Source organism: Mandrillus leucophaeus, unplaced genomic scaffold (assembly GCF_000951045.1).
Source record: "Mandrillus leucophaeus isolate KB7577 unplaced genomic scaffold, Mleu.le_1.0 Scaffold140, whole genome shotgun sequence".
Classification (NCBI taxonomy): Eukaryota; Metazoa; Chordata; class Mammalia; order Primates; family Cercopithecidae; genus Mandrillus; species Mandrillus leucophaeus.
In genome coordinates, this window is record NW_012101366.1 from 4,342,210 (window position 1) to 4,369,803 (window position 27,594).

The 27,594-nt window shown below is 39.9% G+C and overlaps 1 protein-coding gene across 1 annotated transcript in view; it reads left to right on the forward strand.

Moving 5' to 3' along the window:
• Positions 1-1,836: 1,836 nt before the first annotated feature.
• Positions 1,837-27,594, forward strand: part of SP4 (Sp4 transcription factor) — an 83,183-nt gene continuing 57,425 nt past the window's right edge. The window contains exons 1-3 of the mRNA XM_011973912.1: positions 1,837-2,061; positions 2,484-2,599; positions 3,095-4,649. Coding sequence (XP_011829302.1) covers positions 2,055-2,061; positions 2,484-2,599; positions 3,095-4,649 — 1,678 coding nt within the window. The 5' untranslated portion in view covers positions 1,837-2,054. The remainder of the gene's footprint in view (positions 2,062-2,483; positions 2,600-3,094; positions 4,650-27,594) is intronic.

Sequence of the window (27,594 nt, forward strand, 5' to 3'; positions counted from 1 at the left end):
GAACTGGGGGGAGGAGGGGACCTGAGGAGACAGTATATACGTAACTGCAAGAAGCACTTTTGAGCTTTCTATATTGTACACGATGGGGAAAAAACATGTTGTTCAGGGATCTCTGGCTCATTTTATAAGATGGGGTAGACAATGCCATGTAATTCTTTATTCGAATTGCTTTGTCTTGCTGCATGGCTTTGTCACTAGCTGATTTTGCAATTACTTTAACAAGCAGAGGAAATGCCAGTCAAGTTCAGCATCTGGGACTTCCTCACCCTTGCAACATGTCAGGCCTCAGGCAGGAGACAAAAATGCCCAAGGCTGAGTGTGGAGCCCAGGTAAAAAGAGAGAGAATGGCTTTGAGCCTGGGTAAGCATGCCTTGTTCCCAAGGCCAGTATTTACATGTGGGGTCACTTCCACCTTTGGTACAGTTAATCAGGCGCTGATTACGTTCCATGGCATCATTCTGACTTCAGGACTTTGTAGGAAAGCTGAGGCAGGACACTGCTCAAGTGCATTTGACAATAAAATGCTTTGTGCAGCCAGATGTAAATTCCACTTGCCCTTATGCTCATGCTAAACCGTAAGTGGGGCTGACCCTTATGGAGCTGGGCTTTTCTCTGCCAGGAGACTCTCTTGTCAGCTAAGGCTTAGAACTCCGCCAACCACTTAGGCTTTTAGGCAAAACGCGATGCAACCCTAGAAGGCGGGTCACTGCTCTGCACCAGCTGCCAGCCAGAGAGACAACAAATAAAAATGGAAGATCCTTCTCTGTGAGAAAACAGGCCTCGGACTCAAAGCGGGGGGCCTGAGGGGAAGGTGAGCAGAGAAAGGCAAGGCAAGGGCGCTGCTTCAAGAAGCCGGGTTCATTCAAACCCCGAGGACAGCAAACCCCGCCTCCCCACGCCGCCGCCCGCTCAATCGCCGAGCGCTCCGGGTGTGAGCTCGCCCCGCGGGGAGCGGCTTGGAGCCGAGGAGGCGGCGGCAGAGGTGCTTTGGGCAGCCCCGCGCGGCGGATAGGCCCAGGCAAACAACACCCATTCCCCCTCCTCCTCGCTCAGTTCAACTCCCACTCGGCCCCGGCCACGCCCTGTCGCCACCGCCCCCTCGGGCAGCTTTCCGCTCGGCAGCCAGGCCTCGGTCGGGGGCGGGAGAGAGGCGGTGCCTCGAAGAAGTCACCGCGGCCGCCGGAAACTACGAGTACCGAGAGCCTCCGCGGCAGTACCCCACCCCCTTTCTCCTACCACTCAGCGCGCGTCACCGTGGGCTCAGCCAATGGAGACCGAGCCAGGGAAAAAGGGCGCCCGGGTCCGGATGCGCCTCAGGAAAGCCATGCTCCCTACGCGGGGGCAGCGGCCAGTTCACCCGGCAGGCCGATCTGTCGGTGGGCTGCGCGCGCCCACGTCCGCCCCTCTCGCTTGCCTGGGGCAAAGGCCCTACTTTTTTCTTTAGTGGCAACTGGAGGGATTGCTGGAGCGGGTTTTTGAGTGGAGGGCGCTGGGAAATGAGTAGGGGGCGGGATATCCTGAGACAACAAGTTTGGCTGTATGGAGGGCCTACCGACAGCGCTCCTGAGCTAGAACGCGGAGAGAAAGAGCCCCAGAGCAGCCGGGGAGGAGGAGAAGAGCTGCTAAAAGAATAACCCCGAGAAAGGGGGTGGAGAGGAGGCGGCCCCAGCGCCCCGGCCCCCGGCAGGTCGGCGGCCAATCCGCTGGGGGAAGGGGTGGAGAGTCGGAGGCTCCGGCGGAGAGAGGCCGAGGGGGGTGGGGAGTCGGCCAGGCTCGCACCGCCCTGGCCCCGCCCCCGACCCGCGCCGCCGCCCGCGCCGCGCGCCGCCGCTGTCAATCAAGGGCGAGTCAGCCGGGCTCGGGCGGAGAGAGGAGCTGCTACGCCACAGCCCAGCGGCGGCCATTCGCGGAAAAAGAGGCAGAGCCTGTGCCAGCTACAGCCTCCTCCGAGCCACCGCGGGCGGGCGGGACCGGCCTCTCCTCCCGCCTCGCCCCCACCCCCACCCACCTCTATCCCAGTGTCTCCGTCTGAGGGTTTGTCCTGTTAATGCGGGATGAGCGGTACGTATTCTCCACCCCCCTCAGTCTCCTTCGCCGCCTCCCTCTCTCCCTCCCTCCCCAGACCCTGCTCGGTTCTTCCCCCTCCCCCGGGGCCGCTGAGATGCTTTAAGGGGAGGAGGAGAGGGCGGGAGGGAATCAGGGGGAGGGAAGGAGGGTTGTGTTTTGTCTTAATGTCTGAGAGAGAACAACCTCCTTCTGGGTGTTGCTCTGGAGCCGATGGGTCGGGTTTCAAACCACGTTTTGTGATATCCCCCTCCTCCCTTCCCTCCTTCTCCCCCACCCCCTGCCGGTGTGCGTGGATCGCGGGTTTATGGAGATTAATGTTCGGGGGGAGGGGGGAGAAGAGGAGAGGAAGAAGACGAATAATAATAATCCTAATAACCTGTTGTCGTGTGTGTGTGTGGTGGGGGGGTTTGTTGCAGATCAGAAGAAGGAGGAGGAGGAGGAGGCGGCAGCGGCAGCGGCGATGGCTACAGAAGGAGGGAAAACCTCTGAGCCAGAGAATAACAATAAAAAACCCAAAACCTCAGGCTCCCAGGTAAAAGCAAGCAAATAAAAAAAATTCATCACGACACATTAGGAGAGAGAGAGAGTTATGCCCTTTAAATGCCCAGAAGTAACAATAAAAATGTTTATCCACTCAAAGCATCTTTCTGAGAGTGTGGAACTTAAATTGTAAATTCATCAAGATTTCACCTCTTTAAGGGTATAACGCTGTTTAAAATTACATCAGGAATTCAGACTATAAGAAAAGGGTGTGTGTGTTCCTAAGGGCATTTTGAGTTTAGGAACATAACACTTTACAAAGTTTTAAAGAAATTTCCTTTTATTTAAACTTATATTATAGGACTTGCTTCCTTATTCATATAGTTCTTATCTACTTTCGTTTGTATTTCTTTTTGATTTCTGCTGCTTCCTAAATTCTGTTATGTAGAGCTGTCAAAATAAGTAACCCCCTGGCAACTACTGGCCTCCACTAAATCCGCCCACTTTTTTTCCCCCCCCCTCTCCTTTACCATCCCATTTTGGGTAGGACTCTCAGCCCTCTCCTCTGGCTTTACTGGCAGCTACTTGCAGCAAAATAGGGACTCCTGGTGAAAATCAAGCAACTGGACAACAACAAATTATTATAGATCCAAGTCAAGGATTGGTGCAACTTCAGAATCAACCACAACAGCTAGAACTGGTAACAACGCAACTTGCTGGAAACGCTTGGCAACTTGTTGCCTCCACTCCTCCTGCTTCAAAAGAGAATAACGTTTCTCAACCAGCTTCTAGTTCGTCTAGTTCTTCCAGCAGTAATAACGGGAGTGCATCTCCTACAAAAACTAAATCAGGTAATTCTTCCACCCCTGGTCAATTTCAAGTCATACAAGTACAAAATCCAAGTGGTAGTGTACAGTACCAAGTAATTCCACAACTTCAGACAGTGGAAGGTCAACAAATTCAAATCAATCCAACTAGTAGTTCATCTCTACAGGATTTGCAGGGTCAAATTCAGCTCATTTCTGCAGGTAATAATCAAGCTATACTTACAGCTGCTAACAGGACAGCTTCTGGGAATATTCTTGCTCAAAACCTGGCAAATCAGACAGTTCCAGTCCAAATTAGACCTGGTGTTTCAATACCACTGCAGTTACAGACTCTTCCTGGTACTCAGGCTCAAGTTGTAACAACCCTACCAATTAACATTGGAGGAGTGACTCTAGCTTTGCCAGTGATAAACAACGTGGCCGCCGGAGGAGGGACTGGGCAGGTTGGCCAGCCTGCTACTACTGCTGATAGTGGGACTTCCAATGGGAATCAATTAGTTTCCACACCCACCAACACCACTACTTCTGCCAGTACTATGCCGGAATCTCCCTCCTCCTCCACTACCTGCACAACCACTGCTTCAACATCTTTGACAAGCAGTGACACATTAGTGAGCTCAGCAGATACGGGCCAGTATGCAAGCACATCAGCCAGTAGTTCTGAACGCACCATTGAAGAATCTCAAACACCTGCTGCTACTGAGTCTGAAGCCCAGAGCTCCAGTCAGCTTCAGCCTAATGGAATGCAGAATGCACAGGATCAATCAAATTCTCTTCAGCAGGTGCAAATTGTAGGCCAACCTATCTTACAACAGATCCAGATCCAACAGCCTCAGCAACAGATCATTCAGGCTATTCCACCACAGTCATTTCAACTCCAGTCAGGGCAGACAATTCAGACCATCCAGCAGCAGCCTTTACAGAATGTTCAACTTCAAGCAGTAAATCCGACTCAGGTGCTTATCAGGGCTCCAACTTTAACACCTTCAGGGCAAATCAGTTGGCAAACTGTACAGGTTCAGAATATTCAGAGTCTTTCAAATTTGCAAGTTCAGAATGCTGGGTTATCCCAACAATTAACCATCACCCCAGTGTCTTCAAGCGGTGGCACAACTCTTGCTCAGATTGCTCCGGTGGCTGTTGCTGGTGCCCCAATAACTTTGAATACTGCCCAGCTTGCATCAGTGCCTAACCTTCAGACAGTGAGCGTTGCCAACCTGGGTGCTGCAGGTGTTCAAGTGCAGGGAGTTCCCGTTACAATCACTAGTGTTGCAGGTAAGTTATGACATCTTTTAAAGTACCTTTTAAATAGTTTTTCATAACAATTACTGCTTTTCTTTGCTAATTCTTAGGTTTGACTTAAACCTCTGAAGTAAACACAGAATCATAAGGAACCAGAAACAGGAATATTATACTAACAAACATAGCTCTATAGTAATCAGTGTGACATGTTCACTTTTGTAGATTTTATAATGTGTTAAATTTGTTAGTTTTTTAAAAGTATTATTTTATGGTTCAAAGCTTTCTGATTAGAAACATAATTGCCTTCTGTAATTTAGTGGTCTTATTTGAATACATTCGAACTCTTCAGAAAGAAGCCTAGTCAAAATGATATTTATCTCTTTGAGGGAAAGTAATTTTAAACTGAGTTGGCATATATAATTGTGAGTCTGTTGAACTTTTAATTCTGTGGTGTGATAAGGCTAACTTTTTTTTCGTGCAAGTTATTTCTCAAGCTTCAGCATCTTGTCACCCATGCTTTTGTGTTTTATTACACTGGACTGTTTTAAACTAGATACTGATACAGTTGAGAGATAATTTTAAGTTGTAAATTGTTTGGTTAACTTTTATGTCTACTTTTATGCTAATATCAGGATTTGAACGAATAATCCTTCATTTATAGAATTATATTTAATTACATCTTATGGTCATTGTGTGATTTGTAGATGTTTAATATAAGATTGGTGGAAAGCAATGAAAAATGTTGACAGTAAAATGTCACTAATTTGAATTGTGGTAAAGTTATTTTTAAACCAATTGTAAAAGCAGTTGTTATTTGTTATGCATATAAATAGATACTTCTAAAGTACTTGGGAAGTAGTTTTAATCTTTTTTGGACCAGTCTTATTGTACCTAATAACTTTTGTTTTCTAGTAATTAAACCCTTTTCATTGATTTCTGATTTGATGAAAACCTCGTTATGTTTTAGTGCCTTTGATACTTCCAGAACTTGTTAGTCAAATATTTCTATTTTGATAATCTGAGATAAGTAAGTTTATCACTTTTGAATGATCTTTCTTGAAACAAGTTGCAGAAAAATTACACTGGGGTCTTCTTTTATGGTTAATACCTAAAGTGGACATATATATGTAAAATTGTAAATTGCCAGATAAAGCCATCTGATTCAGGAGAACTGAGATTATATTTTTTATCCAGATACCACTGATTCTAGGCCAGCGCTATCCAGCAGAACTTTCTGTGGTGTTGGAAATGTTTATGTGCCCTATCTAAAATGTTAGCCACAGGCTACATGTGGCTGTTAAGCAGTTAAATGTGTCTGGGGCAACTGGGGAACTGAATTTTAAATTTTATTTAATTTAAGTAGCCACATGTGGCTAGTGGCCCTTATATTGGCAAGCACAGTCATCTACTTAGTGTGTTGATTGTGGTACTTTTTCTCCTAAAACTATTACAGCATAATTACATAAGTGTTTCTGTGGATTACAATCCTTAACTTGCTTTGTTTCTATTTCTTTGCTAAAAACTTTGACAATAATTATAGTATTTCAGAAAACTTTTTGTTTTTGGTGGGTTGAATGACAGTTTGCATTGTCAAAGCAGAAGTTACTTCACTTCCATTTCATCTTGCTTATTAAACATTAGTTAGTGAGTTGTGATTAAGAGAATTGAGTAACTTATAATTTAGGTTAGAAGTAATCAATTTTTCTGCTCTCTGGTTGTTATCTTTTGCAATCCAGAGGTTTTCCTTTAGCCATTGTGAGGGTAAACAAATGTTTTGGCCACCCAAACTTAGATTAACTTGAATGGTGCATTATAATAAACACAGGATCCAGTTTTTGGTAGTATAAGTTTTGAATTGTGGGGGGTCAAGGGATTTGCCTTTCAAACAAAACTTTCCAGGTGATTCTAAAACTCATTGAAGTGGCTGTCTGTGGTGGCTCATCCCTGTAATCCCAGCACTTTGGGAGGCCAGAGTGGGAGGATTGCTTGAGCCCATTAGTCCAAGACCAGCCTGGGCAACATAAGGAGACCCCGTCTCTACAAAAAATTAAACAAAAATTAGCTAGGTGTGGTGGCACACCTGTGGTCTCAGCTTCTTGGGAGGCTGAAGTAGGAGGATTGCTTGTGTCCCGGGGATCCAGGCTGCAGTGAGCTGATTGCCTCACTGCACTCCCACCTGAGTGACAGTGAGACCCTGTCTCAAACAGACAAACTCACTGAAGTTTGAGAATCAAGTGTCTGGTCATCAGCAGTGAACCGGAAGACAGAATATGGAAGTAGGTGGGGGTGTTGAGTTAGTTCATTTGTGCCTCAGAGAATGGATTTTGGTGGCAACTACAACTTTTTAGTTTTTATTTTACAAGTGTATATTGAGACGGCTACTGTATGCTGAACACTGCCAATAGGTGTGGTTATTCCTTCATTTTCAGGGATAATTTTTTCACTTAAAGGATTTACATGATTTGGGTGGTTCTGTTTAAGTATAGGAGAAAATTTGAACTCTATATAGTTGGATTTTTTCCCCCTGAAACCAAAGATTTAAAATTTTGTCGATGTTGTTTATGTTCTAATAAATATGCTCGATCATTTTAAAAAGACAGCAGTCTGACAAAGACCAGAAATGTACCTTGCTTGATGTCTACAAGTCAATACAGTTAATCTAGGCCTAGTTGTTTGCAGATTTTACCCCATTGCCTAGCATAGTAGGTGCTTGACAAATGCTCTTTGAACCAAGGTATAAAAGATAATGAAGAAAATAGCAGTTTGTAATTAGGAGCAATGCCTTGGAATGGTTTTAATGAAGCGAATGAAACAACTTTGTTTTCATTGATTTCTTTTGACTTTGCATTTTTAAGACACTAAGAGTGGGCCGGGTGTGATTACTCACGCCTTTAATCCTGGCACTTTGGGACGCCAAGGCAGGCGGATCACCTGAGGTCTGGAGTTCGAGACCAGCCTGACCAACATGGAGAAACCCTGTCTCTACTAAAAATACAAAATTAGCCGGGCGTGGTGGCACATGCCTGTAGTCCCAGCTACTCGGGAGGCTGAGACAGGAGAATCACTTGAACCCAGGAGGCGGAGGTTGCAGTGAGCCTAGATCACGCCGTTGCACTCCAGCCTGGGCAACAAGAACAAAACTCCGTCTCAAAAAAAAAAAAAAAGAAAAAAGACACTAAGAGTGGGACACCAGGAACTTTACTGTCTTGACAAAGGGGAGAAGGAGCAATGCGTACCCATTTCGCTCTTTTATAAATGAGCCCTGAAAGTTCAGATTTTTTACTTGGTGTCCCCATTCATCTGTAAGTACTTTCTTGGTCGGTTCATTGTGTTCCCCAGGAGAATGGTATTGTTTAATCTGTGGGGAAAATTTTGCTGTAAATTTTTATGACAAGTCTTGAAAAAATTAGTGGCTTTGACAGATGTAATTGCTAGCTCAAGGACAATGAGCTAAAACTCTCCATCCACCATTCTCATTTTACTCTTCAGGAGGTTAGGGGAAGTCTGGATGATATGGACAGAAAAAAAGTAAAATCATACAAGGTAAATCTAATGAAACCAGTACTTGAAGCTGGGGAGCTTCATACTTAGTTTTATGAAATGAGAATGTTAGTGACAACCTAGGGGGATCCTCTTCCCATTAATGTGTTCAGTATAATGTGTTTCTGTGCTTTGGTCTCAGCTGTAAATCCTGACCTTCATGCTGAGCATTAGTTAGAATTGTAGTAGGAACTAGATATGTGTATGCTCTGCATTCTTTTTGTTTCGTTATTGGGATTCTGAATTTGACTTAAAATTTTTTTACTTTTACTTTAAAAAAAATAGATTTGGGGGTACAAGTGCAGTTATGTTACATGGATATATTGCATAGTGGTGAAGTCTGGGATTTTAGTGTACCCATCACTGAAATAGTGAACCTTGTACCCAATAGGTATTTTTTCCACTCTCACCCCACCCCCCACCTTTTGTAGTCCCCAGTGTCTGTTGTTCCACCTGTATGTCCTTGTGTAATCATTTTTTTTTTTAGCTCCCACTTATGAGTGAGAACATGCTGAGTTTGACTTCAAAGGAAAAGCAGAAACCTTATTTTAAGCTCAAAGACAACTAATTGTACCTCTGGCTTAAGCTCCTTTATTTTAACTAAGTGAGGAGAGTGAACTACCTGTTTTCACAGTGTTTTCTAGTAGTCAAAGAGCCCAAAATAAAGTGAATTTCAGGTGTTACATTTCCTTAAAGAATTTAGAGCTTGTAGGAACAATTGATATCTAAATCTGTAATTAACTTGGAGTGGCCCACAATGTGACTTATTTTTGGCAGTAATCATCATATGTAGTAACAGAGCTCATAGTGTAAGCCTTTTGATTGATGAATTAATATTTCTTTGTCAATTTTAGTAGAACTTAGCAGTTGTATGCTGGTTCTCCCACAGAGGAAGTTCAGACTTAATGATAAGATACTGCTGACCCTTCAAGAACTTGACTCTCTTACCTAATTTCTTTACTTCTCCAGGGAATTAAAATATGAAACCTGGGGATATAGTATGAAACCAGAAATGGGAGGACCAATGCTTCATTATTGGTAAAAATAGGTAACAAAGAAAATAATTAAAATTTATATTTAATTTTAAAAGTGAATTTAATCCAGTAGAATTAACTTCTTACACTGATCTTTTTTTCCAGAGCTACTAAAGGTGGAAAATTGGCTTGACGTTTCATGCAAATATGGTTTTCCTTTGCCATGTATGTTTTATTAATTTGGATTTCCCTAATGGGCATCTGTATATATACATACTCATGTACTCCTGTGTTTGGCTCCTCTTTTTCCAGAGGAGTCAGATTTACTCAAGTAATCTTACTTCTTTAAGATTTTCTAATACTGTTTGTTATAGATTGGAATTCATTATTAGAAACTTAAATCTTATACTCAATACAAATGACTTAGATTCTGAACTACCAAGCTGGCTTTACCTATTAAATGATTTTTTCATAGAAGATGAAAAGTACTCAATGTAGAGCCACGTTAATTTTTTAAAAGGGCATTTTTTTTTTAGAAGTATTTCAGGATAGAGTAGCAAAGGAAAATAGAGTTTTTTGTTTGTTTGTTTTGTTTTTTGTTCCATTTGAGATGGAGTCTCATTCTGTCGCCCAGGCTGGAGTGCAGTGGCACGATATCTATTCACTGCAACCTCCACCTCCTGGGTTCAAGCAATTCTCCAGCCTCAGCTGTCCAAGTAGTAGGTACTACAGGCACGTGTTACCACACCTGGCTAATTTTAGTAGAGATGGGGTTTTGCCATGTTGGCCAGGCTGGTCTCGAACTCCTGACCTCAGGTGATCTCCCCACTTCAGCCTCTCAGAGTGCTGGGATTACAGACGTGAGGCACCGTGTCTGACTGAAAATAGAGTTTTAATCACCTGCTTTTCAAATTCTGAATCAGGGAATATATAATGAATAATAGGGAATATTGGGGCAGGCATGAAAGCAGGTTGAGAATATTGGGGCAGGCATGAAAGCACTCACAGCTCTAAATTTGCTTAATCAAGAGAGAAGATAGGGAATGGTGCTACGCCTAGATCTTGCTGAAATAACAAAACTTACAAAATGATAGAATTGTAGGTGGAAAGAATCTTGGCGATTATGGCTCAGCCATTGTAACCTTTTGATACTGCTGGTAAAGTCTATTTATAAAGGCATTTTGTGTTTTTACTGTTTGAAGTGAAAGCAGAAATATGGGTCGAAGGTTCTGCATTGCTACATTAAGTACTTGGGGGTGACACAGTAAGGATTGACAGTAATGGGGGAACCTGGCCTAGTATCAGACTATATACGTATATGTGCTCTTCTGTACTTTTCTGATGTGAGTTTGAGTTAAGATTGGATGTTGAGTTAAGATTGGATGTTCATAATGCTTGTCATTTTGCTACCTAGTGAATAAGGAAATTGTGGCAAAGGAAACCTGTTGAACCACAAATTGCTTATTTAAGTATGTGGTGCGATGAGGGCTTAATGAAATTGTAGTTACTAAGGTAACTTAAAAATAAATGAGCCTCTTTCTCCCACTCTCTTTCCTTAGCCCTATTTTAGAAATGAAGAAATTGAAGCCCAGGAAGGTTAAATGACCCTCTTATATTTGATGGCAAAGTGAGGGCTAGAATGTTGACTTCTCCTCCAGTTGTCTTTCTACTGCATTTCTGGGTTTGCTTTTTGGAAGTCAAGACAATAAAAATGCATGTAATCCTAGGGTCAGAAGGAACTTTCAGATTCAGTTTCAGGCTAATATCAATAACTTAAAATTTATGCTGCGTGGTTAAAAAGTACCAGAAAATTTCACATGAATAACACCTCAATTTTTAAAAATATTCTTAACTTCAGACAAATGAGCTTGATAACTATCCTTAGCAAAGTCCTTGAGTGAATTATTGAGTAGTTGGCTCTTGAGCATTTTAAAAAAGAACTGAGGAATCACTGGGAGCCAGTATGGGTTCACTAAGAAACTAGGTTCATATCTTCTTTCTTTAGGGTTTCCATATGAGTATCCAAAGGAAATAATGTTAACATAATTTATCTTGATTTTAGTATTGATAGTTGTGGCCTCTTTGAAGGCTCACAGCTGGTTGCACAATTGTATGAAAAGTGGTAATTGATTATTCACCTCCGTAAGAGGTCTCACACTATGGCATGGGGTTCTAATTTTGATGTAGTGTGGCATTTTTTTTTCAGATACCAGGTTGAAGGATGGCTGAATTTACTGAATTCAAATATGAGACAGAGCTGGTAGATGGTGCTAATATGATAGAACTGAGATTCAGAGTGATCTTAACAGGCTGAAATGGTGGGCCAGAATTAGTAAGATATAATTAACAGGTAAGATCCTCTACTTAAGATGGTGTGAATTACATACCTACAAGGTAAAAAACCTGGCTTCGCAGGAGGACTTGTGAAAATGCTTTGGAATTTATTGGCTTAAAATGAACTGAGAGTAGAATAAAGCTTCTTCTGTACCTTGTGCTTGTCAGACGCTTCTGCAATATTGTGCGCAGTACTGGGTGGCACATTTTAAATGGGACATTGACGGACTCACAAATGTATGAAGAAGGATTCCCAGAATGAAGAATGTGGAAAACATTTCGTACTAGCAATAATCAAAGAACGGAGTTTTATCTTTAAAAGAAAACAAGAAATTGTGACATCTGTCTTTAGATGTATGAAGGGCTTTTTTTTTTTTTTTTTTTTTTCTGACATAGTTCTATAATTTTGTTTGGCCGTGGAAAAACATGTATATGCACACACAAAGACAGACTAGAGTTACACAACAGTGGAATGGTTTGTTTCGTTAAGTAGTGATAATTCATTGAAGATTGGATGTTCATCTGTCAAAGATTCTGTAGACTGCAAAAGAATTTCTTGTACCATATAGAAAACTTGATTAAACTATAAACTCTGAGTCTTACTCTAATTCTAAAATTTAAGATCCATGAAATTAGAGTATATATTTTACTTTGTTCTGGGTACTGCCATCCAGCACATGGTCAGAGTTCTCTGTAAGTCTTAAACTTACATGATTAAGTATTTAGGGATTTTTGTGAGGGAGATTTAGAGTGATATTTACCATTTTTCTTATAGAGGCTGTATAATTAGGGTGAATTCTATTAAGCAATAAATGTAGCACTTTAATTCATAAATTAATATATTTCTGTTCATTCTTAAATTTACTATGTGCTTAGGTGCTATTTTTCTATGTCATTTGCTCCTTTATTTGGTGAATACCAATACATTAGTATTTTAAACATATACTTTAGTTCTGACACTGAATTTGTAGTTTGGATATTTTATCTCGGTATAGTAGCCTCCTCTTATCCGTGGTTTCTGTTACCTATGGTCAACCATGGTCCAAAAATATTAAACGGACTATTCTAGAAGAAAACAATTTACAAGTTTTAAATTGCATGCCTTTCTGAGTAGTGTGGTGAAATCTCAGTCTGTCCAGGGCAAATGGGAATCTTCTCTTTGTCCAGTTATACCCTCTGTATCTGCTAACGAGTCACTTAGTAGCCTTCTCAACTGCTGTGATATCTCAGTGTGTTCGAGTATTTTTACTTTACATATTTATGGACTCAAAGTGCAAAAGTAGTAATGCTGGCAATTTGGATATATCTAAGATAAGCCAAATATATGCCAAAGAGAAGTTATTTCATACTTTGTGTAATGTATAAATTAAACTTTATCACAGGTGTGTATGTATGTATGTATGAAAAAACAATATGTATAGGGTTCGATCCATGGTTTCAGGGATCCAGTGGGGGTCTTGGAACATATTCCCCACTCTGATAAGGGGGGACTGCTCCAGCTCTTTAACCATAGTTGTGTTTCTGATACTATCACTTTAGTGTGAACAATGTGATTACTTTTTCTTGAGTGGAATTAGAAAACAGTTGGAAAATCTAGGATCCTAAAAGAGCCCAAATTCTGGGAAGCACTCACAGCTTTAAATTTGTCAATTTTCCCTGTGGAGTAAGTAAAATCCAGCATGCCTTTTTATTTATTTATTTTTTAGGTATTTATGCTGATCTTTTATTTGTATAATTTTGTGAGGTACAAGTACAGTTTTGTTACACTGATATGTTGTATAGTGGTGAAGGCAGGGCTTTTATACTGCAGTAATGTACATTGTACCCATTAAGTAATTTCACATTCTCTACTCCCCTCACACCCTCCTTTCTTTTCTTTCTTTCTTTTTTTTTTTTCCATGAACAGTCCTGCTGCAGTAGTCCCCCCCTTTTTTTTTTTGGCTCAGAATATCTGGTACAAAGGTGTTTTTTGAAAATGTTTGAGGCTAAGTGCAGTGCCTCATCCTGTAATCAGCACTTTGGAAGGCTGAGGGAGGAGGATCACATGAGCCCAGGAGCTTGAGACCAGCCTGGGCAACATAGTGAGAGTGTACCTCTACGAAAAAAGGAAAAAGTAAAAAATCAGCTAGGTGTGGTGGCCCATGTTTGTAGTCCCAGCCACTCAAGTGACTGAGGCGGGAGGATTGCTTGAACTCAAGAGTTCTGTTCAAGGTTATAGTAACCTGTGATCGTCACTGCACTCCAGTCTGGATGAGAGAGTGAGACCTTGTGTCTTAAAAATATGTCTGTGTGCATGTAAAATGTGCAAGACTCAAGAATCTTTCGAATAGGAAAAGTGGTAATTCAAATATATGAAGCTTCTCTTTTCCTGAGGGATGATAATAAAGTTAAGGAGGTAGGAAATACCTGTGCTTAATCAGAGGTGTGGTTCTTATAGTAGATTTATTATTAGTGCAGACCACATGAGGCTTCATGTGAGCACATGAAGCTTCACAAGAACCTAGAGGCTTCATAGAGCATAACACTAAGAATTAAAACTCACATTTTCACTTGGGTGCTCCCCGCCTCCACCAATTAGTTGTACCACTCTGGGCAAACATCATAATTGTAGTTCCATTCCTTTTTTTTTTCATTTGCAAAATAGTGATATTAGTTCCTGCCTTCTTTACCTCATAGAGTCTCAAAGATTAGATAAGATATGTAAGAAAAGTCTTTGAATAATGTAAAGAAAACTGTATGCAGGAGGTGGTAACCCAGTGACATCTCTACATAGTGACACCCACTGGAAGAATGTGAAGTAGTAAAGTGGGAGAATGAGATATTTTAGGTATGGATGTTAGCTTGAGTTATATGTCAGAGGTAAATGAGAAATTTGTATAAGAGGAATGTCAGAAAGCTTTTGTAAAGTGCAAGCAAGGGTGAGGTGAGGCATATGGAGAGAGGTGTATTTACAGGTGGAAAAGAAGTGGTGTGGCCAGGCATGGTGGTTCACACCTGTAATCCCAGCACTTTGGGAGGCTGAGGCAGGCAGATCACTTGAGCTCAGGAGTTTGAGACCCTCCTGGGAAACGTCGTGAAACCAATCTCTACTAAAAATATAAAAATTAGCTGGGCATAGTGTTGCATGCCTGTAGTCCCAGCTACTCTGGGAGACCGAGGGGGGAGAATTGCTTGAGCCTGGAAGTCGAAGGTTTTAGTTAGCTATCGTGCCACTGCACTTCAGCCTGGGCAACAGAACGAGACCCTGTCTCAAAATAATAACAACAACAAAAAAGCAGGTGGTGTATTTTAGTATAGTAAAAACTAAATGTCTGCTGTCTGATTAACCCTTGTTAGATTCTGAAGATACTAACTAAACCTGTCTTAAAATGATGCTTATGTTCAGGAGAAAGACATACATGAAACCATTACATGGCAGCTGCAACTACATATGAGAGTTTATACTTAAGTACTGGGTTTTGAGGCATGGAAAACAAGTGTGAGAGATCAGAAGTCAGTGAGGTTAGTGGGAAGTAAACAAGCAAGGCTTTTTCTGGTGGAGATAGAACTTGAAATAGGCCTTAAAGATTGGTTTGGAAAGTAGACATTTGAGACTTTGGGGGTGACAGGTGAAGAGTGAGGATGGCTTGAGTCAAGCTGCTAAACTTGGAATGAGCTTGATGGGGACCAAAGAGTGGAAAAGCGTAAAGCTATCATGTGGAAGCTTATAACTAACACAGAATGATGGGTTCTCTTCTGTGTGCTTCCTAGAGGCTTAGTGGTCTCGCAGAGCAGCTCAGGGTTTGCCAACCAAACAGCCTGCCACTCCTGCATCAGCCGCAGAAGCGTGTTTGTTGAACCATTTCCTAACATTTTGTTTGAAGAAGAGATTCTACCAAAATAATAATAAAAAATAAATTTGAAAAAACTTGAATCTAGTGGATTGGAGGTATTGAGTAAAAATATTTGCAATGCAGATGATACTTACTAGAGTGTTTCTTTGTAGATAAAAGTGTAGAAAGTTAGAAATCAGGAGCTCAGATAAAAGGATGTTGTTGGAGTAATTTAGTTAGGAATTCACAGTGGTCCCTAGAAAGGCTGTGGCGGCAAAGTAAATGGTTACTAAATATGAAAAACAGCTTATTAAACTTCTCTAGGACCCACACTGGTGACGTGAAAGAAATGGTACGGAATTGGGTAAAAACGTAAGGTTTGTTTGTTCTTTTCGCCTCCTGTGTATCAAGCATGGTAATGGGCATTGAGAAACTAAAGATGAAGTGAGACATGTTTTCTGCTCTCATACGATATATTATCTGTTGTGGGAGACACAGTGTATTTCTCTGCTTCTAGGACATGCTTTTTACATTTTATTTTTATTTCATTTTACATATATGTTTATATACATATATATATATATATATTTTAAGATGGAGTCATGTTCTATCACCCAGGCTGGAGTGCAGTGCCACGATCTCGGCTCACTGCAGCCTCTGGCACCCGGATTCAAGTAATTCTCCTCCCTCCCAGCCTCCCGAGTAGCTGGGATTATGGGCATCCGCCACCATGCCCAGCCAATTTTTGTATTTTTAGTAGAGAGGGCATTTCGCCATGTTGGCCAGGCTGGTCTTGAACTCCTGACCTCAGGTGATCCACCCACCTTGGCCTTCCTAAGTGCTGTGATTACAGGCATAAGCCACCAAGCCCGGGCCCGTTTTAAATCTTTGAAATTAAAACACACCTTATAATCAAAGGCATGTTGTAGTTTAATTAGCAGAACTTTTTTTTTTCTTATGATCACTTGCATCTTAGACTCAATGGTATATGATAGATATTATCTATTTATCTGTATAATATATATATATAGCTAACTAAATTACTTTGTGGTGTTTGGTTTATAAAAGCTATGAATGAAATGTTACAGAAGCCCAGAGGAAGGAAGAACTAGTTCTGCTTGTAGGGTTCTGGGAATGTTTTCATGGAAAGGGTGATAACTGAGCTGAGACTTAAAGGATGACTAAAAAGTTTATCATGTCAGAAGGAAGAGAAGGGCCACTTCAGGTTATGTTGGATTTGACATGCAATTTGAAATTCAGTTAGTTTTTTGTTTTGTTTTGTTTTTGAGACGGAGTCTCACTCTGTCGTCCAGGGTAGAGTGCAATGGCACGATCTTGGCTCACTGCAGCCTCTGTCTCCCAGATTCAAGTGATTCTCCTGCCTCAGCCTCCTGAGTAGCTGGGATTATAGGCGCCTGCCATCATGCCCAGCTAATTTTTCTATTTTTAGTAGAGACGGGGTTTCACCAGGTTGGCCAGGCTGTTCTCTAACTCCTGACCTCAGGTGATCCAGCCACCTCAGCATCCCAAAGTGCTGGGATTACAGGTGTGAGCCACCACGCCCAGCTCAATTAGTATTTTGTAAATATTACAAAGTTCAGACTTAGCTCAAGGAGTATTCATATAAAAGTTGAATTGTAAGCTTCATGTAAGTAGAGTCTGTGTCATATGTGTAAATATGTGTTTGAATTTATAATTTTATTTTTTCTCACACCTTGATGAGCATTGCTCAGTATCTGACATTCTGATACTGAACCAGAAGAAAGGACACAGGTGGAGAACTGATTTCATAGGAGAATGGGATAGACAGATCCTTGGAGTAGACTCAAGATATATGTTAAAGGAGTGAGAGAGTTTGTGATCATAAAAGGAAAAGTGATGAGTAAAGTGAAATAAAGGGAATTAAATCTGATTGCTTCATATGTTTTTGTAGACAGTTGAAGGTGAGAATCTTACCAGTTAGGGGAACTTTGAGAAGAAATTGAAGGTGTGTAAAATTTCCAGGTTGATTCTGTCCCTCTGATATTATTATGTAGATGCCTCATAATGTGGCCGGTCAGAAGGGGTTTAGTACAGTTCTGTAAATAATGAGTCAAGTCACCATAGCTTTTTGTTCACAGAAGCGGAGCTGCTTTTACACAGGAGTATAGGAACGAGATAGTGATCTGTGCTGTGGTAAGTGGGTATCTGTGCCTGGTGTGGGGCTGGGGAAGGGGTGGAAAATCCTTTTTCCAGTCTAGTTGAGGATATCTGTGCCAGAGAGTTGAAGGAGAAGAGGGAAGAGGAAGAGACTAGGTGAATATGATGACAAGTACTAACTGGATTTATATAAGAGAAAGAAAGGCTTAAAGGGGTTTGTGAATTCTGCAGGTTTTTCCAAATATTTAGATCTACATATGAACCAGGTTGAGACAAACATTTGACGATATTTGTCATAAATACTACAAACTATGATAACATGCTTGTTGAAGCAAACTTTGATTATTTCTGATTTTGTTAGTGTAGGTTTTTAAAGTTAAAGCATATTATATTTTTATTTTCAGAATTTCTCTCACCTGTTGTTCTTATTGGTAGGATGTCACTGCCTTTACTGATTTTAATTATAGGGCAGGTAAATGGTTTTAATATCCCCTTGATAGACTTTCATCTATTACCTGTACTCCCTACTGGCAGATCGCATCCATGAATTCAGTCAGCAAGTAAATACTTAGCGTCTATATTGTGCGGCTTGACGTGTTCCTTAGGTGATTGAATAATATGGGACTGAACTCCTGCATCCATAATATTCCGGCGGGGAGAGAAATTACGCAGTTTTCTTTAATGAATGAAACAAGAAGTAAAAGGATACTTCTTTGAACCTTATGTTTGTTTTATATTTTGACTGACATTTTTGGCGTGTTTATAGTATACCAGATAACGTATGCAGCACTTGATCTATTAACTCATTTAATCTTCACAATACACTGTAAGGTAAGTATTGCTGACATCTCTCCTTTCAGGTATAAAAACTGAGGCCTATAGAGGTTAAATAATTTGCTCATGGTGACATAGTGAATGATGGAACCAGAGACTAAACATACTTGTACTATTGCCACTTACTGCCCTAAACTATGTACTCTGTATACTGTAGTGTTTGTTTTCTGTGATCATTTATGGACTCAGTTTATTGTCTCTTATATGCCACTGTTTAAGCACTTTGTATGTATTAACTTGTTTATTTTTCACAATCCTATGAAGAAAGTGTTGGTGGTGACCTTAAATTATAGAACAGGAAATGAAGGCTGTCAGAGGTTAATTTACTTGGCCAAGATCATATAGCCAGTAAGTTACGGTGCTAGTAAGTACAAATTCTTTATAAAACAAGTCCAGGTGAATAGGACTGTAATCTCCCTTTACAGCTAACCACCACTACTTTAAGTATCTTATTGTAATTACTGTGATATACTCAATAAGGAACGGATTCCTAGATCTTTAGCTGACTGCTTCACTCTTTGTGTTCTTTTGGGGGTTTGGGGTACACATGCGACAAAGGGAATTAGAAAAAGAAAGTTTTTATTACTTTGATGGACTGTGTTGATTGGGAATGTGAGGCTAGTAATAACATCTTCCTGACTAAATATTTGTGTATCACAAACTAATTTTGAATAAATTAAAAGCAAAACACAGATTCTAAGAATATAAGCCAAATAAGAGTCTCCATTCTTTTTTTCCTTTCTTTTATTTTTTGAAGAAAAGGGCCAAAAGAGGGAGTCTTATATCTCATTTTGATTAATTGTTGTAAAACTCCAATAAGAATATACTTTGTAAGGCTTACATTTCATGACTTGCTTCTTGATAAGGATGTGACATGTCATTAGATAGGAATTTATGCCCATTTTCTGAAGGAAGTAACATTAAGAAAACCCAGAGACCCTAAGAATTAGTATATGTGTAGAATTTATGTTCTTTAGCTAATCCTGCATGTAATTTTTATGTAGCATTAGCTTAGTTGACAGGGTTGGTCCTGCAAGTTTATTGTTTTCTGCTGGATAAATAATATTTAGTATCTGCCATTGCATACATCGCATATTGTTCTGGGTGCTGGGGAAACAAAACAGACATGTTCTTTATTCATGGAGACTATACTTTGTTCTGGGTGAGTTGTGTTTTATCTTGATCTTAGATTATTGCTGTTTTTAGTAGATGAGAAAATCAAGGCTTAGAAAGTTTCAATAATTTGCCTAAGGTTACAGGATTGATACGTGGGGAGTATTGAGAAAAGAACCCAGAGTTTGTGTGGCTTCAAAACTGTTTCTGCTGGTTCATCACAAATCCTTGAGGCCAAGGAAATCATGGTTTCCCTGAAAAGTTTTAAAAGGATTTTCTCTTTTTTTAGTAACAAGCTACCAAAGATAATTGAAGACCAATTTACATTTTGCAAGAGTTTGATACATCAGAGTGCATTCACAGTATACAAAAATAGTTAATTTAGTCCATATTTCCAAAACATATGATTGAGTTCATTTCGTGTGTCTTTGTGTGTGTGTGTGTGCACGCACACACATATGTAGGTACATATGTGTGTGTTGTGTGTGCACACTTAGTGTATATGTTTACTCATTATAAACACATTCAGGAAAAACTTAATATTCTATACCTATTCATCACCTTTCTTGTTCTCCCACCCCTTCCCTATAATGAAGAATACCAGCCCATTTGGAGATACTTCTAAAAATTAGCCTACCTCTTCATACTCCTATCCTTACCCTAAGCCACAAAGAAAACTTGATTGTTGAAATCAAAGTGCTTACACAGTCTTCAGCACTTTAAAAATGATTATTTGGCAGCTGTCTGAACTGGTAGTGGTAACTATGTATAATTTTCAAACTGGAAGGCAAACATGTTTTATTCTATAAGTGGTTTGTGATGAGCAGAGTGTAACTATGACATACTTAAAAAAAAAGAGCTCTGTGCTAGGTAGCAGTTTGCCTCTGCCATTAAACAATTTTGTAACCTTTGGGAATGGAGGTCTTGATTTTTTTTCTTTTGTACAGTGAATGTGTGTGTAGTGTGTTTGGTAAAATTAAATAGTTGAGGTACTCTGATTTATTGTTAGAATTCTATAGGTACTTTCATTTAGTGTTAGAATTCTATAGGTACTTTCATTTAGTGTTAGAATTCTATAAGGCACAAATATGTAGATACTAAATTTAGCTTAATTTTATTTCAGTGAGCCAATGGGAAAATACTATTTACTAATATTGCTAGTTTTAAAATCAAATTGATTTCTTTTTAAACTGTGAATGGAGCATGTTCGTATAAGGGTTTGTTTGTTTCGACAAATTCTTTTTTTTCCCCCAAGCCTGGGTTCCAAAAAATGTTTTGACAGATTCTTGAAGCCAAGTCTAATATTGAGTCTAATGCTATTCTCCATTAAAGCAGTTTAGTCTCTAGGTTTTAGTCATTTTTAGGATTCACAGAATGTTTTAGAATATGGTTCATTCACTAGCGCCCTTGTGACGAGCCACGTGTCCAGCCTTCAGCAACAGCAAAGATGGGGGCCAGGCCCCTAAGCCCTTGGGCATGTAGATTGCCATCTGGGACCTCATCTGACTATTCAAAATGCCCTTGCCAGTGGATACAGACCTTGAAGATGCCTAGTTAGAAACCAGCTGCCCTTTAAAGCCACAGAGTGTGATTGCTTAGGCCTGAGCATCTCTAGCTTACAAGCAGTATAACCCTGTAATATAGAGCTCTCCTGTTTAATATTACCTCCTAACCTTTCCAAAACCTAGTACTTTATACCAAATATTTTACCATAGTCCTTGCTGCCTTCTTACCATCTCACTTTTGGTAACCATCCTAACCTACCTAACCATTTTATCACCTTAGCACCTTATGACTTGGACTTCTGGTCAGTGTGCCCCAGGAACAGTAGTGTAAAATCTAGAAATTTAGAAGTAGAAGAGTTAGATGGATCTTTGTATTTTGGTTTCAAAGGAGACAACTTTCTAATATTCTAGAAGTTGAAGAATATCATAGCTGATTTATAGTCCAAGAGGTCTCATTAGAACAGTGGAAACTGTTTGCTGGACCTGTTGAATTTTCTGCTGGAGTGTTAAGGCAGGGAGAATACCATTTTCAGCCTCACAACTACTGACACACATAGAGTTTAATGTTGGATTCTAGCTGCTATCTTAGAAAGTACTTTTTTTGAGCCAGAGTCTCACTGTGTGATCCAGACTGGAATGCAGTGGTGTGATCTCAGCTTACTGCAACCTCCACCTCCCAGGTTCAAGCGATTCTCGTGTCTCAGCCTCCCAAGTAGCTGGGACTGCAGGCATGTGCTACCACATCTGGCTAATTTTTGTATTTTTAGTAGAGATGGGTTTCACCATCTTGGCTAGGCTGGTCTTGAATTCCTGACTTCAAATGATCTTCCCTCTTCGGCCTCCCAAAGTGCTGGGATTACAGGCATGAACCACTGTGCCTGGCCTGGAAAAAAGTACTTCTCTAAATAATAGAATTGCATGAAAGTCAAAGGGTGCATGTACAGAATGACCCCCCATGAAGAATTTTTTAAATTAACAATAAAATATAGAAATTTAAAATACAGTATTTGCTTAGATTTCATTTTGTAGGTTAATCTAAATTTATTGAAACACTTTAACAAATATTTAATTCCCCATGATTACTGAGAAATAAAAGAACTGGTTTGGAAGTAATGTCTTAGAAAGTTTAGTTGAGGTCTAGCTCACTACTACTATACAGAAATTTTTTAAAAAAGAAAATTGTGCTTTCCAGTACCACTGGCAAGTACTCTTAGTAAAGAATTTGTGTTTCATTAATTATTAAGAATCCTACATGTTTTTTAATGTAATAGTAGCCCATTCTTATTAAAGAACATTGAGCAGTCAATCCTCAGTGGTTAGGAATAGCTGTTTTTTTCTACATGATAATTATATAGATTTAACTTAAAATGAAGGTGACATTGTGGTGTTGGTGAAAATAGAAAAGGACAAGAATGAGACATGGGTTCAATTCCCTATTCTTTTAGTTACCGTCTGTGATGTGGGAATCTCCTTTAGCTTTCACAAGCCTCAGTAATAAACACCTATATAATGAAGATAATCTGCCTACTAGACAGGGTTTTTCTGAGGATTAAATGGAGTAATATGTGCGACAATGTATTTTAAGTGCCAGAGTACTGAATGGGTGTAAAGTGTTGTTACATCATTATGTTTACCTTTGCTCTTTTCTTCTAAATTACTATGTGTGTATGTTTAACATTTTATAGTCTTATATTCTATTACATGGTCATTTTTACACCTGGAACATGCAACAATGCTGATATATAGTGCATGCTCAGTAAATAGCCAGTGGAAATAAGACTCCTTTATTACTTGGCTTGATTGAGTATATTAACCTTTTATTTTATGTATTATGATGCTTTGACATCTGAGGTCTGCTGACTTTGGAAGGGCTGCCTCTTCTGGGGTTAACCAATTCCTAAAGACAGTAAACAATTCTGCAAATGCGCTTTTCAAAACACACACCAACCATTCCAGAGCCTGCATCCTACCCACCTCCTATATTAGGTTCTCATACTTTAGACCACCTGCTCTAATCACCCCCCAGGGCTAGGTACCAAACACCTAGGGACAGCCTCTATGCCCCACAGTCTTCTAAAGTTATTCAAACTAGCCAATCCTAAGCCTGTTTACCCTGCCTTGCCTGTTCCTTCTGGTGGAAACCACAGTAAAGGACCTTGCCCACAGTTTCTCCCCCTGCTTTTGTCTCCTGACTGACCCATGTGCCCCACATCCTATGGCAGGTTGTCCTGTCTCCTCTTGGGAACTGTAACATACTGTCTTTTCAGTGGCAACCAATTTTCTATTAATATACTACCTTTTAAAACTTTGGGCTACTGATTTTTTTTTTTTCAATCCTTGTGCCAAAGAATCTTGTTGTTAAGAAAGTATTAAGTATTGTTAGATTTAAAGCTTTTTTTGAAAGTAACTTGGAGAGATTCAGAATGGTATTGAAATAGATATGTGCGTATAGGTAAATATGTACATATGTTTAAGTATATGTATGTGTATATATGCACACACATGTATAATGCATGTGTGTAAAAAAACTTTAAACTTGATTTGGAAGATGACAAATTCTCATCTATAAGCTCCCTTTACAGATCATCTTTGGTTCCGCTCTCTTTGTTTATAAATGGAAAAACTAAGGCCCAGTGTGGATATATGATTTACCCAAATCACACCTTTAGTTATTGGCAAAACCAGGATAACCTAGGTATGATTCCTTCAGGCTTAAGTAGACATTCAAATGTAGGCATTTTTTATTGCGAAGAAAATTATAGCCAAGTCTTTCTTTCTTCTTGCCTTTCTCAAGGGAATAAGGTATTAAAGTTAATTTTGTTTTCTCCTATCCCAAGTGGCAGTGGTTTGGTTGCTAAGTAATTGTTCCAATTGATACAGTTTCTGCATCTGACAAAACTAAAATTTAAAATTTAATATAGTTATTTTATTTTATAAAACTATTTTTACTAATAGATCCCAGATACTTATTTTATGTCCCAAATCTACCCATTTGTATCTCAACTTGTTTTTATGTTTTTTTCTTACTTTGTTTTATTTGGCTTTTGGTATTAGATTTGTAAGTTTGGAAACTTGTAGCAGCCTTTAAGCTAGGTACTTCGTTGTAAAGATTTTCCAGGATTTCTGCTTTTATGGTAAATTTGACTGGGTCAAATAGCATTTTGTGAACAGAGCCAACATGTAAAATTGCTGACTAGAGATATCAATAATTTATAGTGAAACAAAAATGATTTAGGAAATTTGGTGGATTTTTTAAGGTAATTTTTTTTTTTTTTTAAATTTTAAGGGGCTTTTTTGGTGGGCGTAGTAATATTGAGGTAAATATACGTGCTTTGGGGTGAAATAGGTTTCTGTTGTATTCTCTTTCATTGGGCCTTCATGTAAGTATTGGATCCGGTTTGGTGTTCCACATTTTAAGGAGGAGAGAGATGAAGCCTGAGAAGTGGCTTAAAAATGGTCCTCCATACAGACACTTGTGATAGTTCTCCATTTCCTCAGAAAATTGAACAAATTGTGATGTAATTATGACAGAAGAAGAAATTTAGGTTAAAGAAATACATTATTAATAATGCAAGTGCTTAAACAGGGTATAACTTACTGAGGAAGGTTATTAACTCTCTGCCCGTGAAAATCTTTCATATACTACGTAGTAGCTTATTCTGGAATTGCATGTCATTTTGTTAGTGGTTGTGAATCTGTACAGGGCTGCAGCAACCTCAGTTCTTGCCTCCTTGGAAGAAATAATTTAACCAAGGGGCATAAGGCAGAGGGAGAGACTGAGGCACATTTTAGAGCAGGAGTGAAAGTTTATTAGAAAGTTTTAGGACAGGAATGAAAGGAAGTAAAGTACATGGAAATGAGCCAAGCAGGCGACATGAGAGTCTTGACCTTTGACTTGGGGTCTTATATGTTGGCATGCTTCTGGGGTTGTGTTACTTCTTGCCTGATTCTTCCCTTGGGTTGGGCTGTCCATATGTGCAGTGGCCTGCCAGCACTTGGGAGGGGCTGCATGTACAGTGTGTTTGCTGAAGTTTTATGCATGCTCACTTGAGCTATTTTTTCCCTTAGCCAGTCCAGTGTTCATATACCAGTTAAACTCTGCCATTTTGCGTCTTAGTGTACGTGCTTGAGCTCACTCGCCCAAATCCTGAGATCTTATCAGGAAGCTGCTGATTGCCAGCTTCAAGTGTTTCTAGCTATTGGGAGACTGCCTTTCCTTGGTGCTGGCTGTGACCAATTACTATTTTAGAGCGACAGTTTAACAACTGCTTGACCACCTGATATTCTTGGTTGCGGGATCAGGGGGTGCTCTCTGTCCTGCTCACGTCTGACTACCTACTGTAACATTTCCTCCCTTAAGAGTCCAAGATCCCAATTCTTTGGGGAGAATGGATGGTCAGTCTTCTGTAGCTGCTCCCTGCTGACAGGGGTGATAGTGGTTGTTCTGTGGGTCTTGGCCTCTTGCTGGCTGTCAGGGCAGGGTGGCTCTGTGGGTTGATGAAAGCTGAATTCAGTCAGGTCCAAGGGAGACAGGGGCAGGGTTTTGCTTCTGTCATGTCCCGCTGATGGGCAGTCTAGGAGTCCTCTATAGAAGGGTGACTCTTGAATATTGAGAGGATGGTATTCTTTACTGAGGATCATCTGGAGCTGGATGGCCTGAAGGTGAGAGGAGACAAATCCGGTTATTAGATTTAGAAGATGGACCAAAAAGGACAAGTAGAGATGTTAAGATAAAATAAGGGGATGAGGACAGATTAAAGAATTCTGAGAATTCTGAGACTCCCGACATGCCAGGCAGGTGGCTCTAGTCATGCTAGCTGTAGTCATGCCGTTTTGAGACCTGGGTGCGTGGGGTTGCTAACCAATTCTAATATGTGCCCAGAATTAGAATATTGACCCGGATTTTTATATTACCCATCCCTTTTGTTTCTTCTGAGCTGTAGCCAGAGATCACTGGTTGGTTCACAGGAATGAGCAGATCTATTCTAAATTGCAGAAAATTAATAAGAACTGATGAGACTAAAATAACAGTAGTACCATAGTTCTTGAAACATGATTTTTCTTTCCAGTCCTCATTTTTATTAAAAACAAATTATGATAGGATTGATTTGTTTGCAAAATAAGCTTTAGTCCTATTATACTTGGCCTGATGAGTTGCATAAAGCACAGCAAGAATAATTATTTGCCATATAGGCTCCTTTTTAAATTGGCTTTGATGGAACTTCATTCCATAAGGAATCTCAGATAAGGCTTTTCAAAACCTTAAGCCCAGCTATCAGTTGGTGCCATCAAATACCTGTATGAATTGGACAGATTCCCCTTGTCTTGCTTGGGGCTCCTGGGCCTCTCAAAAGTGACATTCTTTACTTACCACAGGTCAGGTATCCTATACAGGACTGTGTTGACAAGGTATGAGTTCAGTTTTTCCAAGGGGCTTTTCTTGGCTTTATGAGTCAATTTTGATTCTTAAAGGAAAGCATGTCATTCCAGTCAAAGCCTTGGTAAAATAACCAGTTTATCCAATTGTGTCCTGTTGCAAAAAAAAAAAACACCAGATTTTTATTGCACTTAACGCAAGTAACTATATTGCCATTAGTTAAGAATACTCACAAATGGTTTCCAAATTCTGCAGAAATCTGAGAGAAGTATGCTCCAAATTTTGTCTATAGGAGTATACTTTACTCAATTTTTTTTTTTTTTTGAGATGGAGTCTCACTCTGTCACCCAGGCTGGAGTGCAGTGACGCGATCTCAGCTCACTGCAACCTCTGCCTCCCAAGTTCAAGCGATTCTCCTGCCTCAGCCTTCTGAGTAGCTGGGACTACAGGCGCCTGCCACCACACTGCCTAATTTTTATATTTTTATATTTTTAGTAGAGACGGGGTTTCACCAAATTGGCCAGGCTGGTCTTGACCTCCTGACCTTGTGATCCGCCCGCCTGGGTCTCCTAAAGTCGGGATTACCGACGTGAGCCACTGCGCCCAGCCTACTTGATTGTTAAAAGCTGTAAATAGCTCAGAAGTTTTCTTGGCATTGAAAAACAAAGAATTAGCAATGTTTTAAGCAAAAAGTCATAAATGGATTATTTTAGTTTTCTATTAGTTCAGTCCATGCAGTTAACTCCTGTTCTGCTTTATATTCATGAACATTTCAGCTTTCATGAGAGTCCTGAAAGGTTTTTTCTTTGTCCTATGTCACAATCTCCAGTTATCAGAAACCTGCATTTAAGCCTATGGATAATTTCCACCTTTTAAAGAGGATTAGAACAAGATAACAATTATCTGTGGATGATAGAAAGTGTTAGGGCAGCCACAGCCAGACACAGTTCACAAGGAAATTTGTTAGCCCTTGTAACACAACAATTATAATTATTACTGATAATGTATGCCTAGTCATATCAGAATTATAGGAGTTTCACATAATTCTGGAACCCATACCAATAACACACTTATACAAATACAGCCCAAAGAAAGCTGGATTTCACTTTTGCATTGGTGTACTATTGATGTCAAACCCAGTTTTTAATAAAACCCTGTAGACAAATCTATTCAATCTTAATCAGTTTGCCCATAAGGTAAGATTCTCATAAACCTTTTATAACCCTTTACAATTTTTTTTGTTAAAGACCGGAATAATTCTCTAAGAAAACTGTGTTATGCTTTTATTCCAATGTTTAATTTATGGATAGTCTGAATAATACCCCTTTAATGTTATCTAACATGTTCACA